This window comes from Xylocopa sonorina, chromosome 2 (genome assembly GCF_050948175.1).
Source record: "Xylocopa sonorina isolate GNS202 chromosome 2, iyXylSono1_principal, whole genome shotgun sequence".
NCBI classification, from domain to species: domain Eukaryota; kingdom Metazoa; phylum Arthropoda; class Insecta; order Hymenoptera; family Apidae; genus Xylocopa; species Xylocopa sonorina.
Window position 1 is genome coordinate 7,739,713 of NC_135194.1, and position 21,033 is coordinate 7,760,745.

The 21,033-nt window shown below is 45.3% G+C and overlaps 1 protein-coding gene across 1 annotated transcript; it reads left to right on the forward strand.

Moving 5' to 3' along the window:
• Window positions 1–372: 372 nt before the first annotated feature.
• On the forward strand, window positions 373–19,698 carry LOC143432923 (protein gooseberry-neuro). The gene is made up of 7 exons (XM_076909919.1): window positions 373–450; window positions 3,136–3,449; window positions 3,878–3,880; window positions 8,010–8,121; window positions 18,119–18,315; window positions 18,684–19,101; window positions 19,466–19,698. The coding sequence occupies exons 1-7, from the start codon at window positions 399–401 to the stop codon at window positions 19,696–19,698; spliced, it is 1,329 nt and encodes a 442-aa protein (XP_076766034.1). The 5' UTR covers window positions 373–398.
• Window positions 19,699–21,033: the final 1,335 nt, after the last annotated feature.

Sequence of the window (21,033 nt, forward strand, 5' to 3'; positions counted from 1 at the left end):
CGATCTCTCCCCTTTTGTCAAGCCGTGCCCAGTTTTCCCGTCCGTTTTCGTTCGACCCCCCCCCTCCCCCTTCCCTTAGCCCTCGATTTTTTCTCCCCCACGTCGACCGCTCGTTTCCTTTCATCCCGGCACGCGTGCTCTGCCCCCGTCGCGAGAGGCCAATGTGCCCCGACTGTCCTTCTCGGTTCACCATCGCCGCCGTTTGGTGCGAACAGTCGTCTCGCCTCGGGCGAACGGTGTCGGCCTCGTGCTCCTACCTGGCTGGTAGCCGCGCAGTTTCGCGCCTGGTGAAAACGGATCGTCGCATTGTCATCGATTCGAGGGATCGGTAACAAGTGGATGACGAGAGTAGACCGCGGAACGCTGGACCCCGGTGGATCGCGCGATCGACGGCCAGGATGGACGTCACCGGCGGCATGAGGCCCATCTTTGGAGGATATCCGTTTCAAGGTTAGTATAGAGGCTGATGGAACGTTGGACGGTGGGTGGAGTGTGCGCGATTCGGACTCGGTTCAGTGAAGGATTCAGAAATGGGGGCGGTTTTTGTTGTGTCCAGTTGAAGGGGATTCGGGTTAAATGTCGCGTGGTATTGTGTTTGTTAGTTGAGATGTTCTAACGAGTGACAAGAGTTTATTGCCAGAGAGATTTTTTATGTTTGAATGGAGTCTTATGCGTGCAGAAGTGGCACTGTTAGTTATAGAAAATGTGTCGATGAAGATGACAGATAAAGACTGCGAAATTTGAATTTGTATATTTCTACACTCAAATATTTGAATTTAATAGTCATTTTATTTGATGAAACTGGATAGGATATTTTAAAAGAAAGTTCTGCGTAAATTTACCCCGAGGTAAGATTGACGTTTCTTTCTTAGCATTATAAGGGATGGAAAAATTGTAAATTTAATAAAACACTCTTCGAGTTTGTTCGTTTGCCAATTAGACTTGTAATTAATGGTTATATAATACCAATCAGACACGATAAACGCTTGTTTGTCTGGATCTTTCTTCGTGTGCAACCCTATCGCGCACCCACCCCCACCCTGAACTTCATCTTCGCCCACTGAAAGTTGTCCCAACAGAATTGAACATACGAAGCTTAATTTTTAATTCAAATTACCCATTGACCGCCATTAATACGGTAATGAAAACGAGCATTATATCTAACAGTCAGATTATTTTTACATTTGTACTACTTAAAAATCGGACCATCCGCGTCGCAACTGAAAAGTTCCTACGATATTGTTAATTATTCTACCAGAAACTTCTCGTAATTTGCGACGAAGCTCTGTGTGCGAAGAATTTCCCAATAACACTCGTACACTTCATAACAACATTTTACCAACGAGTTATTTCACCGCTCGTACATCTGTGACTAGAATAAACTCGGCAGCGTCGTCTATTAGAAACCTATCCTTTGCACAATCTCTTACACAAGCCTCTTTCTAACTATCACTGTGTGACATAAGAGATGCAGACGAGAAGAACGACCCGTATGCCGTAATGAGACTGTGCTCTTTCTGTTCTCTATAATTGGATTATCCTAACGACGCACGACTTTTTAATCGTTTCGCTCTTTCGTTCTTATGTGTACCTACTATTATACTTGAATCTACCCTTTATTTTCTGCGCATCGTGGTTCCTACAACAGGATTCATTGTGTCCACAGTGTCATTAGCATAATTAGCTATTTGTAAATTTAAAAGAAGCAAGAGTCGAAGGAATCTGTGAAAATGTATTCACAAAGTATCGTGGATATCAAATAAAAACAAAATCTTGAGTTATTTGAATTATGGAAAAATAGAAGTACTTATGATTGAGATAGCAAGTGTTCTGCTTATGTACTCATCATCCCTTAACTAACTTGTTTACTTGAGAAACTGTAAGTGGAAAACATCGCGATAATAAAAACGAATATATTAACAAATGAATTTTCGAATCTAATGGACTTGCAAACTTTTCCAATCGTTTGTTGCCACCCTTCGATGAACATCCCTTGCGTACTTACTACATAATAAAATTTGTTCTCTTTTGTGAAGAACTTAGTATGCATTTCAGCATTTTATGACAAGTTTCTAAATATTATTGTTGATGCAAATTAATTAATTAATTTTCCGAGTCGCAGACCAGCGGCGAATCACGCGTTAACTTTGCAAGCTTTAATATCTCACGCTACTTCTTTAATTCTCGTAATGTATCTATTAACGGTCCATTGTAAACTACTATAGAGGGTACTTGACTGAGGGAATAATAATAGTAATAATAACATTAACTCCCATCGTTGGCCTACTGTTCCGATCTAACGACGCTATATAATTACAAGCTGCACGACGAAGCACAATAATGAAAATGATACGAGGCACGGAAGAGTGGCTAATTCAACTAACAATATCGGACATCGGTACCCTTTAGCCTTGGAAACAACCTCTCGCACGGTCTAACATCTTCAATTTTACGGTTGTTAAGCGGGCTTTTTTTGGTACTCCGCGTTATCTAATTCTAAGTTCGAGCGCGGTTCCAGCCGTTAATTTCAAGCCCAATCACTGCAATCGCGTCTCCGATTTTTCAATTCCCACCATCGAAATCGTGCTGCTCTCTCGCCGGTTTCCTTCTCGGCCGCGTTCTCCTTCTGCCTCTGACCACCGTGTAATTGAATATTCTTTCGACCCTGGAGGAAATCCACACGCGATCCGTGCAACCGCGTCGAAGATTCGGAACGAATTAATTCGTGTATCTATTAATCATCCCAGCAATAGAATTCATCGTTTCTTACCATAATGTTTCCCTTTGATCATTGGCTGCGGTCCTTTGCGTTTGAATAATTGCTGCCGCCTTCTGAAAATCCGTACTGTTCGTCTAGACGGACGGTATCGCGGTTGAGATCGGAGATAGATAAAATCGCGATTAATTTCACCATCAAACTAATTGAGAGATGTTTCGAGCAAGCAACGATATACCAACTGTCGATCGCTATACGAAGCAGACAACACTTCCAAAAGCCAGAATCCAATTTACACGAGCAGTCGAACAACTGCATCCAATTAGCACAAATTCCACTGCAAATTTTTAATCAAGCTCGTTAATAAAATTACGAATCGATTGAGAATACGCGAAGGATAATGAAATTTATTTGAACAGGACAGGGACGCATGAACCAACTCGGAGGCGTCTTCATCAACGGCCGGCCTCTTCCGAATCACATTCGATTGAAGATCGTCGAAATGGCAGCAGCTGGGGTCCGTCCGTGCGTTATTTCGAGGCAGCTTCGCGTTTCTCACGGCTGCGTCTCCAAGATTTTGAATCGTTACCAAGAGACAGGCTCCATCAGGCCGGGCGTGATCGGCGGCAGCAAACCGAGGGTGGCTACGCCCGAGATCGAGGCGAGGATCGAAGAGATGAAGAGGGACAACCCTGGAATATTCTCCTGGGAGATTCGAGAGAAACTGGTGAAGGTAGGGAACAAGTAGCATTTTCTAAATTAAGACGCTTAGCGTCGATTATCATTGGACGCCATAAAAACGATCTTCCATTACAAAGTCGAAGAAGATCGCCTATATTGTAATTACCATTAACACCTTGTCATTCGATAACGTATTTAGTAGCCATTAATTGATACGTTCTATGTATTTTTTTCTCTGTCTATTTCGTCTACTTCTAAGCTGCCAATCATAAAAAATGATCAATAACAGAATTCATACTCCACTTCTTCTTACTGGGAATTCACGAAATATTTCCAGTCGTCAATGAAAATTCTTTCGCTTAAGCAACGACCGGTTAATAAGAAATTTCACGCGTCTGCTTGCACAAGAGAAATGGTCCAACCGAAGCATAAAATGCTCCCCGTCTTGGATCGATCGTGTATACGTGTAGACACGAGCAGCAGGTTTGCGGTTTCGGTTTTCCATGAAGGGAAACGTTAAAAGGCGTCGTCGGCCGACCTCTCGATCGGGGGTGGAACTTTTCCGCAGCGGGTCCCCCTATCTCTCGAAGAATCGCGAGTGAGTGGGGCTTTTTAATCTTGTGCACGAGGCGTGCACGAGGTGGGCACGGGTGTACGTGAGCGCCCCGAGGCGACTCGCGTGTCCTTTAATACATTACTGCCCGCCGCCTACACCCACGCCTCATTGGCGTAACGCTCCCTCGTTCGTGCCGCGATTTTCGAGTATGCAAAACGACGTTCCCGAGAATAACCTCTTCCGTGTGCGCCGCTTTATCTCGACACCTTGAAGAATCGCAAAAATCGCAACCGCCACGAACACGCCGGGCGTACCGCGGCGCTGCGCTGCGCCGCTGCAACGCGCCGGAAGATAATAATTTTCTACGTGGCTAGTCGATAGAGAGAGGACGATCGGAAGAAGAAATAGTAATGCGACGTGTAACGAGATAATAGAACGGCGTGAACGGTATCGAGGAATCTCTCGAGTCGTGTCTCTGTACCAGAGGTCCAGGGTCGTTTGTCGAGGATAAAAACTGTAGCGAAACTGACCCATGAATTCTTTATGGTACATTGCTACTGGCGTCGACTGGAAACGTTGGATAAAACGCATGTATGTGTATTTTGGAAATCTTCTATAATTTTCTCTTCTACTTTTTCTTCGTTTAAACATTTTAAAGAAAATGGGTGGAAACAAGGAATACCTGTTCTTCTTACCATATGTGTATTTTTAACTTTTCGATATAATAAAAAACGGTAATTAAGTGAAAAGTATAGACAAGTAGTCGCTTATATGAGTATATTTGGTTCACTCATATTCTCCAGAGAATCCAAAAACTGTACTCACAGCTACCCACGACTCGGGGGTAACAAGACTTCTAAGACCACCGAAGCATCTGATCGAGATACACTCGTAGCGGTAGCGGTTGCTTCGCGAGAGCAAGAAAAAGGAACCCCTCAGCGGATCTTCCGCGCGACGAAGACGCGTCCCGTCGTTTTATCAGAGAAGGTTCTCAAACCTCCTCGAACAATTCTCACCCCCTCAGTGTCGTTCTAACGAAATCAAGCAACCGCGAAACCACGTGGCGTACATTCGACGCGATTCCCGACGAAGAGGCGAATCCTACCAAGCTGGAAGAGGTGAACGTCGAAACGCGGAGTAGGACTGACCACGAGCGAACCGAAGGGGGCCTAAAGAAGGGCCAGGAACGGGGTACGCGTACGTATAGGCGAGCAGAGAGGCACGGGGCGAAGACGAAGGAGGAAAAACGATTTCGAGAACGTGTATATACGCCGTTGCACAGTCGTGGAAGCAGGCGGTCGTGGCCGGCATTAATACGGCATTTAATGTTGGGAGGAGGCGTTCCTGGGCCCGAGGACCCGGGGCGGCATCCGTCCTTCTCTGTTCACCTCACCAAGCCGTACCCGTGCTGTTCCCCGTCAGAGAGTGTCCATCTCTCTCGTGCTGTCATCGCCCCGGATCTAAAGCTCCGACCGCCACCAACGGCATAAGGATCGTTATTGTTTCTGAGATCGCCGATCCGAAAGATAGCCATCGACACCGACGACCCCCTTTTTCGCCTTTTTTCTCCTTCTTTTCCTTCACCCACCACACCACCGACCCCCCCGCGCAGACACGCTCTATCCACCGGGCTGCCTTTTATCTCTTGTCACGACTCTTTCGCCTCTTTCACGATCTTCGTTGAACGCGAAGACACGGTTCCTTCACCTTCGCCCTTGGACACTCTAACTTCTTCCCTCTTCCCCCTTGTCCCCTCTCCTCCTCTCTTCCTCCGCGTACACCACCACGGCTGGCTTCTTCTTTCCATCCTCTCTTCCTTCCTTCCGTTCCTCCCTGCCTGCAACCCGTCCGTCGTCTCGCCTCCCAGCGAGACCGATTTCTCGGTTTTCTTCGCGCGATCTCCACCGCCACGAGCGATCCACGGATTATCAGCCGATCGAAATTCTTATCAACGAGATAAGGACGATCGATAAGCGGGAATACGGCCCCGGAGATTTTCGCGGATTTTTAGACTGCCGCTGGGTGTGGCGCGGGATACACCGATGCCGCTCGATCGTGTATGAGGCCGATCACGGTAGTCGGCTAAGATCCTCAGTCTCGGGGTAACGAACGGATGCCATTGTGGGATCGGTGGGCAGCCGTTTCCCGTTAGCGATCGCTGGTTCCACCGATCGGTTGGACGCTGTTGTTGTTAATTGATCGTGATCCGGCTCGACTCGCGTCCGAGTTCCCCGCCAGGATTTATTGACGATTATGATCCATAAAACGTCGAGTGCGATTTTAATATCGACTCGCTCGAAACGGAGGCAGTTTCACTTTGTATTCATGACTGCGATTAAGGATGCCGGAGTCTCATTAACTTCTGCTATCTAATGGTGCATTGCGAAATCGTGATTGTACCGCGAGCAATTATATGCTTGGGGCGTACGTCTGTACGTGGTTGCGAACTGTGGAGGTGGAGCGAGGTACTGGTCGCGGTTTGCATTCGGCAATTTTGTACTTGGAAGTTTATAGAATCGCTCGATAATTTGCTACTTGGTCCGGCTAATGCGTGTTCCGGATACAAGGTGCTTTCAGTTTTTCTCGACTTTTTTTATGACCAATGAGAACGTGGTTGCATTGACCTTGTAGTGACAAAAAAATCGCAGTGGAACAGTGTGTTTCTACATTTCCATGTTTCTTTGTGCTTGGAAAAACAGCAGTAGAAGTCGGAAATATAATAAAATAAGCATCTAATAGTAACAACATTTATAGATAAATACTAATTTACGGCTGATTCGATGAGTCAGGAATGGCCATGAACCATAGTTACATGAAAAAACGTGAAAGATATGGAATGCGGTTTTGGAAGATCGTAAACAAGTAATTCAAAAACTCAATGGCCATTTTATGTCACGTGCCGGCAGATTTTGTCCAGAGAAATGGCACAACAACCGGATCGCTTCATATTGCTGTCATCGTGCTTTTTTCAAAAAACAATTTAATTATTCCTCGTCCACTATACTTGCCTCCTTGTTTCTTCTCTTCAAGCTGTATATTGAATTAAACGAATGATAATTTGTCACACAATCTAAAGATGGCATAATTTTGCTTACTGATGGATCTTAGAAACGTCTGCATAGCACTCGTATCAAAATGGCGATGAAACGTGTCCTAATCGCAGCAATTAACGGATGATACGTATTAGAGAGATTGTAGCCGAAGATAATTGTGCTTGTAATTATTATAAAGTACCAATATGTGTTTTCATTTTAAAATGGCCTGAAATTTGTAATCATATAACTTGCAACGAACAACTTTTATATTTTTCATTCCTAATTATACTCTTCGTATCCTCATCGAGTATTACATTGAACAATCTTTCCATCTATCTGTTGCTTCTTCTAATCGTGAAAATCATAATTGCAGAAGTTAATTAATTGGTGATCACTGATCGCAGATGGTTGAACATTTCCAGCCGGTCGTTCGTATAATTCTATTATCCTTTATGGCGAAATCTTTCGAGTGTTTCAATCGGAAAAAGCCACACGACCTATCCAACCATTCCGACGAAGAATTCAAGCGTAATAAATACTTGCATATAACGGTGCAGACCGTAATGTGTAATAACGTTAAATCTCAGCGGCGCAGAATGTATATTTTGCTTTGGAAATGATCGCGCGAAATTGCAGTGCAGTAGGCTGCATTTGCAACTCGTAAATGCCCGGGGAAAATGCAATCCACGCCTGCGCCGGCAGCAGAATTGCATTGTCTTCGCAGCTTATTAATGAGAATGAGAGTAATTCGCCATTACGTGTATCTCTAATAAAAGTCGATCCGAGTGCCGATTGAAAGAACACTTGCACTAAAACTCACTTAAATTGCGAAATAAATACCAACAAATTGGTATGCAGAGATTCCAAATGAAGAAGAGGGACAACTTATTCGAAAAATCACTCTGCCAACTTTCTAATTTTATTACAGCTCGCGTAAGAAAACAAACGAGCAAGCTAAAAATTATCCTACCACCTAAGTAGATCCTCCAACTTAAACAACGTTGATGTTTCATTTGAACAGGAGGGTTTCTCGGATCCGCCAAGCGTCAGCTCGATCAGCAGATTACTTCGCGGTGGACGACCTGGCGACGATGGGAAGAAGGACTACACCATCGATGGTATATTGGGCGGTGGTAAGTACACACCACATAGTTTCGCATATTACTACTAATTAAGAGGTAATACCTATAGAACCACAAACAAAAAGTACAAAAACATAATTCGAAGGGAATGAAAAATCCCTCAGACCATTGCTCAATCAGATCGATAATCTCATCCACCGTGCTACTCTTCGCGGTCGTTTCGCTAAAGACAAAAGAAACACGTCGAGAGGATAGGTCGAGGGAACCTCGCAACCCCCGGCGCTCGAGGAATCCCACAGAAACGTCGAACCAAAACTCGACTATTAGGATGCCGCGTCACGGAACAATTCCCTCGGCGTGCAGTCGCATTAAACTGAAAAGCGAAACGTCACCGTTCACGGGGCTCCGTCGAAAGATACAGCGTCATACGGCGTCACACATCGCCGAGGCGTTAATTACTCTCTCCTCGAGTGAAAAATGCCGGCAGGGCGTAGAGGAAGATTAAGAGGAATAAGACAAAAAGGAGCCGGTAGTAGCGATACGAGGCGATATCGTAAGCGAAAGGGGAAAAGAAACAAGAGCCAGGCCGATCCATCGTCGGAGGGCATCAAGAGCTTTTAACCTCTTGTATCCACGAACGAAGTTTGACGTACGCGAGCCTGTGTACGGGACTTTAAGTCCGATCCTGCGTCGTCGGTGAGGCCAAGTTAGTCCGAATGAGCCTGGAAGCCTTCAGGATTTAATCTTCGGTGGGCGTGAGCAGGATTAGCCAGGTTGCCCACACGTCCGACAAACGGATTACAGGAGTGTCAATATCTTACGGGGCACGCATTATCCCTCTTCTTGTTCTTCTTCTTCTTCTTCTTCTTCTTCTTCTTCTTCTTCTTCTCCTCCTCCTCCTCCTTCTCTTCTTTCTTCTTCTTCTTCTTCTCCTTCTTCTTCTTCCTACAAATTTTTTGTTCGTCTCGTCATCTTCCTCATTTGCCTTCGCGACCCATGGACACCCATTTTCGTGACTTCCTTCTCGAAGGTTTACGCGATTACTTTTTTCAAAGAAGAAATAGAAACAGAAAGAATGAGACGCGTTAGTATCTTGGAAAAGCAAACTATAATCGCATCCTTAATTTGGTAATAGTTAATATTTAAACGAGAAAATTGAGATGATCAGGGATCACATACCTCGAAGCGAATTTCCCAATAGTTCTGTCAATTTCGCGTTTATACAATGCAAAACTGTTTTAGCAACATGCGAAGGCGTAATTTTTAGCGAAAAGTGGATACATAAAAAAATGGCAAATATTGTATAATACATGGCACACGAATAGAAACGATTCGAAGATTGAAATTCCTTTCGGCTATTTCTTTCTCGCCAAGCCGATGCAACGAGATACCTTCGCGAGCATCGAGAAGCCAGGCACGAACAAGGGCGACAACGAGTCACTGCCCGTTGACACGAGGCGGGAATTTGTTTTCGTGAGTGATACAGGTAGACAAGAAGGAATTAGCGGTACAGGTGTTCCGAAGTCTTAAAAGTCGAACAGTCAGTCGTGTTGGCCGTGCGAGAACCCGGCCAGAAAGAAGGGGAGGAGGGCGGAGGGTTGCGGCCCAGCCGAGGGAGAGGGATGGGGCCTCATAAATAAAAATAGTCTGCGCGAGCGAGCGAGGGAGGAAACGCGAAGGAGACGGAAGGTATCGAGAGGAAGAAACGCGTGTATAAGCGCGTTTATTTTTAGAGAGAAAACGAGAGAGAAACGGGTGGAAGAGAAAGGGTGGAAGCGGGACGGGTAGACTGTTCGATCGTGGATCTTGGAGAATGTGAGGAAAGAGGCGAGGAGGCGAAGGGGCCGTGAGGCCCTGCGAGAGTCCCGCGGAGATCAAACGGGCCGCCTGCCACACGTCGACAGTGGTGCTCATTCGTGGACCCCCGTCACACCTTCCGCGCACGGCTATTGATCAACAACTTCCGACCGTTTTTCTTCTCTCTGTTCACGTTTCCTCCGCTGCAATAAGTGAATAATGATGGTTTTGTTATTGAAATTGTACGCCAGTGCTCGAAGATACTCGAATACTCCGAATTAATTATATGCAACGTACTATGATTCTATTTTGCATTATTATAAAAATTTTGGTGGACTATTGCGTCGTACTGCAACTGTTTTGCGAGGGACAGAGCATGCAGAAGTAAAACTAGAGTTTGTAAAGCTTTATCACATTTAAATAATCATCCCCTAACGTAGATCTCGAGCTGTAACACGTAAAAAATAATTGTCTAAATGCAAATGTAGCGAAGCACGCATATCCGCATTATCGGATCGTTGATAATTTGACGTGATTTAGCTGTTAACTAGTCTGCAGTTATCTAGACACGAGTATCGACAAAGTAGTTGCGAGTAATTCGAAAGCGCGTTAATGAAACGGCAACGTGGATGATATCGGGTGGTGAATATTAATAAAATGCGAAACAGGACAGGTGTAAAATCGTCGAGGGCTGTTCTTGGTGCATTCTCGAGGAAGTGTAGCCGACCGCTTTTGAAACTGAACCCCTCAATTAGAGATATCCATCGCCATCGACCGTGCCCAAGCATTCATCGATCCAGTAAATGACCGTCGTTAATGTATAATACCTTTTAATTAAAACTTAATCCATCAAACTTTTTCTGCGGCCCGTGGTCTTACGAAGAATACTTGTAATTATCACTTTCCGTTGTCGCCCAAGTTTAACGATTATTACCTTCAAATTACATGGCTTGCCTTTAAACGGAGGCCTGATAGATACCAATTAGATTCTGTTGATTTGTAACGGCCCGACATAATGTGGTAAACATTTTTCCAAACCGTTTATCTAATTCACTAAAGACCAAGATTTAAACTAATTATCCTCGAAAGTTCAACCCCTAAAGGCTAACTCGTATACGATTAAAGATAAAGAAGAAGTTGTTCGACTAAAACTGAATGTTCCTTAATATCTTATAAAAAGATGTTGAAGTTAACTAAACAATTTTAAAGACACGTCAGTCATGTTCGTTTAAAAAAAAAAAATATAGTTACAATACGTGTAACAAAGAGACCGAATTTTCTACTACAAAAACAAAGATATTCATAGATAAATACATACTTTCTTCGTTGGATAGCAGAAAAGCAGAATTTGTTTCATTGGCTACGCGGAATCCTTTCGAAGGCAATCCTCTGGAAGCGCTGTCTCGACACTGGCCACCCTCGATGGTACCGCTAAAACTACTTAAGTAGTGCGATTCGCCATTCGCTTCGATTAACCTGCGAACATAGATCAATCGAGTATCAGTTACATTCAATTAAAGAAACACAAAGTTAAATTCTTCGAGCTATCGAAGCGACCAAAGGAAGCAATACAACGCAACCATGCCATAGAAAACACATTCTTCTCTTAACGATTACCAAATAAAACTGAAGAAAACGTGAGAAACGCGTAGAATACGTCGAATAAACCGCATCCTCGGCGTGTCGCGAGTTGTCCACGGAAAGAAAGCAGCTACACACGCGCGACGACGAAGAAAGAGAGGAACCGCGATATAGGGAGCACCTCTGAGCGGATATACTCGTACAGCACGGGCACGAAAGTGTCGGTTGAGTATAGGTGTCGGCAGGCGAGCAGGAATGACACGTAGCCTGTGGCTTTCTCATTCCTTCTTATTCAGTTCCTTTGCCGGAGACCGCCGACGAGGGATTAGCCTAATGGGTCCTGCGCACCCCTCCCGCCCTCGCGCTCTCTCGCTCACCCTCACGGGCCTTCCACCCCTCTCGTCTCCACCGTCGTACGTATACACGTTCATTCTGATCCTTTACACCACCTTCGACCTCCTACGTAATCGGATCCAGTCGACCACGACCAGCAACGCCGCTAAGTGATTCACAATCAGGCTTATTGATTGTATCGATGATCGACGCGCCGCTGAGAATCTCGGACGCTGATTTAACCGATCCACGCCTCCGCTGGCACTCGCGGAATGTCGTCGTTCCGAACGAAATTTCGAGGTTCCGTGGGAGTTGACCTCGTGGAGGAGATGAAACGAGACGGAAACCAATAATGAAAGATTATACTCTCCATAGTGGTACGAAGTTTTTATGATTAGAATCATGATGTACCCATGTCACGCTGGAAATGACTATTTTGACGAAGAATGCATTGGTTACTGGACGATATGATACATCGAGAATCTTGGAAAGTTGTCTGTAGAATTACTAACTCGTAATTAATTGGCAATCGATGCAACGTTCTTGGTTACCGAATACCATCTACAGACTTCTCATAAATATTATTTTTTGTAAAGAGATTGCATCGTGATGCAACGAGAGATTCGAGGAAATGAATGCAGACGAAGAGGGGCCACGGGTACGAGAGTATGTCAGAAAGGGGAAAGAACCAGTGTCAAAGGAAAGGAGCAGCCTGTCCGGCGTGATATCAAGCCGTGCATCTAATATGTTACGGTGCAAGCTGTTACAGTCCTTGTCACGCGTGCGTATAATCCCTTCGAGATCGTGAACACACTGACCGATCCAAGTAATGGTTCAACGTTTGATTATCATCTGTGAACCGGTGCCTCGTGAAAACATTAATGCGAGAGCCGCGGAGGTTTAAGACAGCCGAACGAGAAGTAGCGGAGATCGCGTCGAACTGATCAACGCGATGCCGTAAGAGTTACGAACCCGACGAACGCCTTCGAATTACTTTATACTGTATTCCTTGGGTCTAGAAAAATTGATAACCAGTAATTCCTTTGGTAATTCCTCGCGATTCCGCTGCAAAAATTGCCCAACCGTTGCCCAATGGTGAAAGACAATGATAATGATAAATTGTCGGTAGTGTACGAACCGTGCGAGCGCTCTTGCCATTGATTAAGAGGCGTACTTTCTAAGAATTAGCAATCTGCGAGATTTACAAATACAACCGCGCATTATTCCACGGAGGGAACCGACAATTTCTTATATAACGCTTTTGTAAAAGCTGAAATTATTACATCAAATGATAGCTTCGTGGCGGAAGAAATACAGAGAACCGGACCCGTTGGATCACAAACACACCCCCTGCGATATTTCACCGGTCGAGAAAAATGAAGGCGCACGAGGAAACCCTCGGAATCGCCATTACGTTTAATTCTATTGCCCCTCGCGCGGCCAGAAGGGAAAAAAGGAGCGGCGGCCCCCTTCGTGATGCGTGGATTTCGACTGAAAATTCCTTCGCGTGCAATTTCCACCGTAGACCGGACCACCGTGCTCGCGGCTAATGATCCTTGGGCGGTGACTCCTTTACAATTCCGACGAGTATCTACGCGCGCCCTGATTTCTACTTTGAGAGCCGCGCGTCGTAGAGCTCGGTCAGGTACACGGGCCAGAAGTCGTTCGTGTTGACAACCTTCTCTCATCGACATCCTCTTCCCTCCGTTGCAAGAACGCTGACAACAAGATAAATTACAGTCCCCTTATAGTGGGCCCCTGGTTCTACCAACGTTTCGAACGTCCAATGCGATACGTTTCCGGTTCCGTTCACAGCGCTCGTTCTAAACGATTATTCACTTCTCGAACGAACGCTCACGAGTGTTTTCTTTAGCGAAAACTAGACGAGAATTACTGTAATCGTAATAATTGATTCACTGTGCGATCGATCGATGAATTGGAGCTCGGAAAATGAAAATCAACGTCGACGACACGATGCGCAGCGTTAAAGAAGGAGCACGGATCGTGGGGTGCGTTGACAGGGGAATAAAATGCGCTCTCGGATGTCAACCGCTTCGCGGTTCATTGTTGGCATTTTGAAGACATTCGTTACCATTTAGGGGACCTCACGCACACTCCGAGCGGACCCCCTAGGACCGCTTGCGAGGAGAGAAAGGTGGGACAGGGAGGGCCCGGCTAGATTTATAACCTACGAAGGTGCGGCACCTTTTCCGCCGTTCAAGCCGCGATTAGACACGCGGAAAGCAAAAGGGAGGCGCAGGAAAGCGGCGATTGTCCCCGCGACACAACGGATGCAGAACAGGAACCGGGGCGTTGTTTGCCTACGCGCGATATCCTCTACCCCCGTCCTTTTTGCGGAGGGACGCGCCACGATCGTCCATCACGATTTCCTCGATCGCCACTGTGATTCGCTGGTACAGCGACAACAACCCTCGTGTGCCATTGTACCCTAAGATCGAATAGGACGCTGCTCCTCGATTCATTCGTCGAAATACGATATCTACAGATTTCTACGTACACGTCCTCCATCTTGCTTTCAAATTCCAAAAGGTCGTTTCTATACCACCGCAAGTAGATATATGTATGGTAAAAATTACAGGTAACCCTTCTATAACACCTGGTGGATAGATTCCTATAAAGTATAGTGTCGTGCGAAATCGTGTTATACGAAACCTAGGAACAGTACAGAAATGGGGGTTACGTTACGAAAAATCGCTAGAAACAAACACTTTTCTAATTCCATATAAACAAACACTTAGCCAATCTAATTATCATAAACTGATAATGAACACCCGTCACATATTCGTACACCGAGCTTAATTATATGCATACGTGACGCTGCTGGTGAAATGGTTGAGGTAATTTAGTTTTTAAACGTGTTAAACAAAAATCATCCAATTTTCGCAATTTTCGAAAAATCGTTGGAAACAAACACTTTTTTAATTCCATATAAACAAACAAACACTTAGCCAATCTAATTATCATAAATTGATAATGAACACCCGTCACATATTCGTACACTGAGCTTAATTATATGCATATGTGACGCTGCTGGTGAAATGGTTGAGGTAATTTAGTTTTTAAATGTGTTAAACAAAAATCATCCAATTTTCTTATAGCGTTAGAGCAAAATCGTGTTATACGAGGGTACCTGCAATTGATCTTATCGTGTCAAAGCGAAAGTGTATTGCGGGATACCGTGCTGTCAAAGAGCTACCTATACTATTCTTCACTTAGTTCAAAAATTCCCAAGAAGTAAGCCTCTGCCCCAAAAACTCTTACCGATATCGATCACAAATTTCCAAGATTCGCGTACGAAATCGTAACCATCGAATTACCGCAGTGACGCGTCGAACCGAACGATTTTACCATCAACGATGCGACTTCTACGAGCGTACCCAGTGACGAGTATCTAGTCATTTACAAATGTCCCAGGACATTCGTCGTGTACACCGTACAGATTCGTTAGACGGCGCAAGAGTCCCGTTCATATGTAAACGTAGAGGGCTCCAGCTCGGCGGGGATGCTGACCAGCACATTTCAGGATGACGTTGCTTCGGCAGAGATATTTGCTCTCGACTCCGCGGGCCCTCACTAATTGATTACACGCATCTTTTCACGCGTTCTATTCAACCGGCCGCCTCCCTTTTCATCTCCGTGAGGGCCGATATTGATTGTGCCTATCAACGAATAAACCCGGCGGACAACCGGACGTCCCGTCTGAAGCGGGTAATTCCACTGTCCGGGCATTTGTCGTGCGTCAACGGACACCGTGTATCGGCTTCTGATCGTGTCGCCCGTGTGTCGATGAATTTCCATCGCTGGGAAAAGTTACGAGACACCGCGATTGTTCGCCTCGCACGGTTCTCCGTTCGATTTGAAGCGGACGCGCGTCGAGTCGCGCTCGACTGCGTTCTCCTGTCGCTTTGCAGGCTATTTACTTAAACGTATTTTACATTATTGGTAAAATCATAAGAAACGAAGTCACTTCTGAAGTTGTATCGTCCGTACAAAACCGAGAAAATGATCGTTCTGCAGTCTTTCATTTTTTTAAAGTCCTTCTCTTGTTTTACCCTCTTTCGTCCATTTGAATAGGAGTCTAGTTTGGTCTGTTGCAAAGATTTCTTGTTAGAGATTCGTACGTTTACATTAATTGGAAAAGGTGCAAGGTTCTCTGTTAGATTTTTTAGTGGGACGCGTATGGAGATCGGCGCTGGTATTCGAAAACGGTGTCCTTCGATTTGATTCGAAAGCTACCGGTCGGACGACGAGTAGATTTTCCCGCGTCAGACACGAACGAAGCGGAGGATCCTCGCTGATCCCTTTGGCGGCACCTTTGCCGGCCCGTCCGCATTCTCCTATGACAAACGGAAGAATGGAAGAATGCTTCGGAGACAAGTTGCATTTACAATAAAGCCAACGGACACCCGGTTTAAATTCCTGTCACCTCGTGGCGAGACACCGCGGGCCATTCGGCCAGCCCTGAAAAAAATGTTCGTCAATATTTCACGACGACCCATTAAGGCTACCTCGATCCTCGAAAAAAAGCAACGTCTCTTACCGCTGCGACGCTTCTTCGACGTAATGCTGATAAAAGTTCTCTCGCTTATTGGATCGTTTTTCTGTAGTAACAGCTTAATAATTGTCATTCGTGCAATTTTTACGCGCTATCGAGCAGAGATCGTACGGACGCTTGCTTAAGTTATTCAGTGTCTACGCTGTGAATTCTAAGATAAAATTATTATCTCGAGGAACACAAAAAAAAGTAAAAACTTGCGAAGTGTTTCGTGTAAATGATTCTGACACGACGAGAGAGGTTGCAAGCGTTTCACGAGAGAAGGGATCGAGTCTTGACAAATGTCACGCAGCCCCCTAAAACTGGAGGCACTTTAGAAGTCCGCCGCGGCTACGAGGCTTCGACAGGAAAATTGCGCGCTCCTGTCCCACGCTTTGTCGCTACCCGGCACAAAGTGAAAACCGCAGGGAAAGAGGGTGGACGTTATTCATCGTGGATGAACGATTTGGGACAGGTACCACTGTCCAAACGGCAAAACACCAGTCGTTGTCGTTCCCAGAAATACAAGTCTCGTCGTGGCTTTACGTCCTCCACTTAAAAAATTGATCGAAATTAACTAAACACAGGGGATGCGGTATTCTCGAGATAATATATGCGTAGCACAAGTTTCCTTGCGATAACGAAATTAATTAGAAAACAAATTCTAAGTAAACATTACGGTAACGCAACACTGAAAGTTCAATTTCAATTTCTGACGCGTTTTCCCCCTCATTTGCAAACTCTCCATCCCTTAAAATGAAGAGGCGAGTGCTCACACTCACAGATACCACTTCAAAACCGAGTCGAATCGCGATAATTCCAGCGATTCCCGGATGGATCATCGAACAGCTTTAACGCCATTTAATTCCAGTTCGCGAGGCTGATCCACAAACAGACGTTTCATAGAAAGAGTAAATCCCTAGCGAAAAGAGGCGAACAGTTCTCTGTCATAACAAACCCCTGGCGAAAAGAGCACGCGAGACGCGTCAATCATCGGAAGTTCGATCGAGCGTGGCAGAAGAGATCCTCGATTCCAGTTTCCCTGCCGATTCGAATACGTCCGAGGAGACTGGAAAAGAGCGTCGATCTCGAGGAATTGATCCTCGACTACAATGGGCCTTACCTCTAGACGCTCGATTGGACGGTAATGGTGGACAACCGATGGGACAATGCAGAGTTGGTCGACTTAGGGGCGAACTGTTCGTCGAATGATCGCGGTGGTCATCCTTATTGGCTTACTTTCGAAGGAATTCCATATTGTTGTGTCTTTACTGGGCATTGAAAGGATCGACGCACGAGCTGTCGGCGTTCGTCGACCAGCGAACACGAAGAAAACGTTCGAGGGTAGCTCGAGAGCGCGTGGAGTACAATATGCAGTAAGAGGATATAAGAATCGACGGATACTTAGCTTCGAGTCGTAGAATGGAGGCATTCAATGGAGAAAGGGAAGACATTTGTTGCGAGTGTCTTCTCGGTTCTATTTGTTTGCGTTCAAAGGAAAATGTTGCGTAGGGTGGTTTTAAGAAAAGACGAATCTTTACGATAGCATAGTAATTGACAGGTTAATACGAACTCTCTGAGTTTCTTTCGAAAGAATTTCTAAAAAAGAATTAACGTAACTCGATTTGAACGATCGCTAGGGATAAAGCCTCGTGAGTCGTTTGCTCGATCTATTAACCGCCGCGAAATGATATCAATTAATAATGGCGAACGCGCGTAGCAACTCGAAACGAATCCGCGTAACGCAAGGCAAACACGATAACACCATGATCTAATAAGCAGGACGGTGCGGGGATGAGTCTGATACAGAGAGCGAGCCTGGCATTCCACTGAAACGAAAGCAACGGAGAAGCAGGACGACGTTCACCGGAGAACAGCTGGAACAATTGGAGACCGCGTTCCAACGCGCGCAATATCCGGACGTTTACGCAAGGGAGGAACTGGCTCAGAGGACTGGTCTCACCGAGGCGAGGATTCAAGTGAGTTGCCCATTTCATTCTTCGACGATGAAAATTCGTTGCGACAAACTCAAAATTAACTCCTCTACCACGAAACACGTATGTGTACCTTCGATGAAAAACCACGGAATTCAACTAATTCTCCTAATCTAAATCTATAATAATTGTACTTACTTATCCGCGTGGTATCGAACAAATAAATTCTAATTGCAACTCATTGATATCAAATACGAGGAAGTTAATGTCTCTGCTCGTTACTCGTTACGAAAGCACTAAAATAATCGATCGTTGAAGCGACCATAGTTCTCATTGATTACTAGATTCGAAATAAGATGGATCACTAGAAATATTCCACCGCTTAAATCAAGAGGATGCGCTGTTAATTTCAGGTGTGGTTCAGCAACCGCAGAGCACGGCTCCGTAAGCACGCTGGTAGCATAGCGCACTCGGTAGCGGGCTTGCCATTAACCCCTTGTCAATACGCGAGCCACGAGCTGGCTCAGATACCGCAGGTGCCCCAAATGCCACCAGGCATAGCGCAAGTGCCAACCACGTTGCACCATAGCCCGACCGCGTTGCAACCAGCGAATCCAGCGGTCCATCAGGGTGCCGCGGGTGTGCAAATGTCGCCGGCCACCACCGTCGCCCAGGTGCCCTCCACGATCAGCACAGCCCTTCAAGGTCACGCTGCGTCGATCTCCGGGCATTTGAGCACTTTGCAGGGGCACGCGATGCAGCTGGGGCAAGTGGCAGCGATCCAACCACCCGCAGCCCACGGAGCACCTACCACGATCTCTCACAATCCAGGTGAGTCGCGTTGCTCGTCGATATTTTATCTCTTTGACTCCTCGATAGCAAACGATTCAGTGAATGTCGCGAATTTCGCTTTCGAAGGCTTCTCAAGTTATTCTTTAAGAACGAGAGCAATCGCTACGTGTGGTAAATGTTTCTCTAGCACTAGAACGCGTTCTACCGTCTCTTTTGTTTAATGAACGTGCCTAATATACGTAATCGCTGTCGTGTATACAATATTACGAGATGGTAATTGAAACGATCGCTGGATGTTCGCGAAACGCGAATTACCGTTTGCGAATCGAAGAAGCAATAGTTGAGGGAGCATCTCGCTCCCGCCAAGATCGATAACGACGCAACGACGATGAACAAATTTCAGGGAACGCCGATTGGACCAGGGCGCAGCTCGGCTGGGGACAGTTCAATCACTTCCAAAGTGAATACACGTCCAGTCATTCGAATCATCAACATTCCTCGCACGCGAGTCATACTGGTACACCGTCTTCTGGTACCGGGAATTCCGCATCGCCGGCGGAATGGTACGATCAGGGTTACGATTATTCCCAACACGCTCAACTCAACTATCATCGAAGCGTGGGCGGCATATTTTAATGGCCGATGATTGCACGGGCATTAGTAAAAGTCGGTTTAAGGTTGTCGATAGGCGTTCCGTGCCGCGCGATGGATTCGACTCGCGCGGAACCGTTCTGTTTCCTGGATTTTTTTTTTTTTTGTTTTCTTCTCTCTTTACGAGATCGTTCGTTTCATTCCCGTCCCGACACCGTTGCGCGTGTCCAAATGGCTGCATTAGGCGACGAAACAATTTGAACGATTGGATCGTGCACCGATTCGCGCAGCCAGTTTGCTCGGCTAGTTTCTCAATCACATCCTACGGGAGCCGCGAGATGTTTTGAACCTTGTTTGATTGTACATTTTGTAAATTACGCTAATCGTGAGTGGAATATTACGTTTACGTTGTCGGGATCGCTGTGAAACGGCGGAGACAGTGCGCGCTAAGAAAGACGCGCGAGTTCCTGAAAAGGGAAGGAGAAAATTATTTATTACATTTATTCGAGGCAGTAATCTTTTGCTATTCGACGTGGGTTCGATTTACGCTCGGGTAAATCGGTCAGAAGGTATTACGCGAAAAGTATTGTAAATTAAAAATGCGCGGATGTACGGTTTATTAGTTGAGCAAGGAAGAAAACTAAAATCGAAGAATTCCACCGATATATCGCATACACTTTTGTAAATAGACCAACCTGTACATACCTCTCATATTTTTAATATTATAAATAACACTAATATGTAAATGATATTTTTTACGAACGTTCAAAGAAAATATTTTATTAATTCTTACCTGCTGCTTTGTGTTCTCTGCGTTGCCACTACCTTTTTCAAAGTGTTCGCGGGATCTCTTCTTAACAAATAACTGAAACGCAAATCAAGACGGCAAGTTATTTCACAATTAAAAGGAAGGTAAGTTTCAATTACATTACGAATAAATGGATAGTCGTCGACGTATGCTCGCAATTAATTCTTTTATACGTACATTTCTTATATAATAATTAAATCTCGAATTGCGTTTAATAATTGTAACAGAAACAAAGGTTTCCAACGCGATCGAATTATCGAAACATATCGAGAAGCGCCATTAAATTGATCATACGACGAACAAGATTTCTCGTTTAATCGTTTATTATTATCGCTTTATTGTCATCTCGTTTACTGATTATTGTCTAGAGAAACACAGAAATACATTCCGACGAAATCGAAGACGATCGAACAGTGGTACATGCCATTCGCGGCCCGTAACAAGTCGATGGTACCGATTGACTAGAATTATCGTGGTTACTTCCGGCCGAACATTTAATTACATTTAACATACACGTGTTACACAATGATCTATCAATTAATACCGAGACATGTATCATGGACAAACCGAAA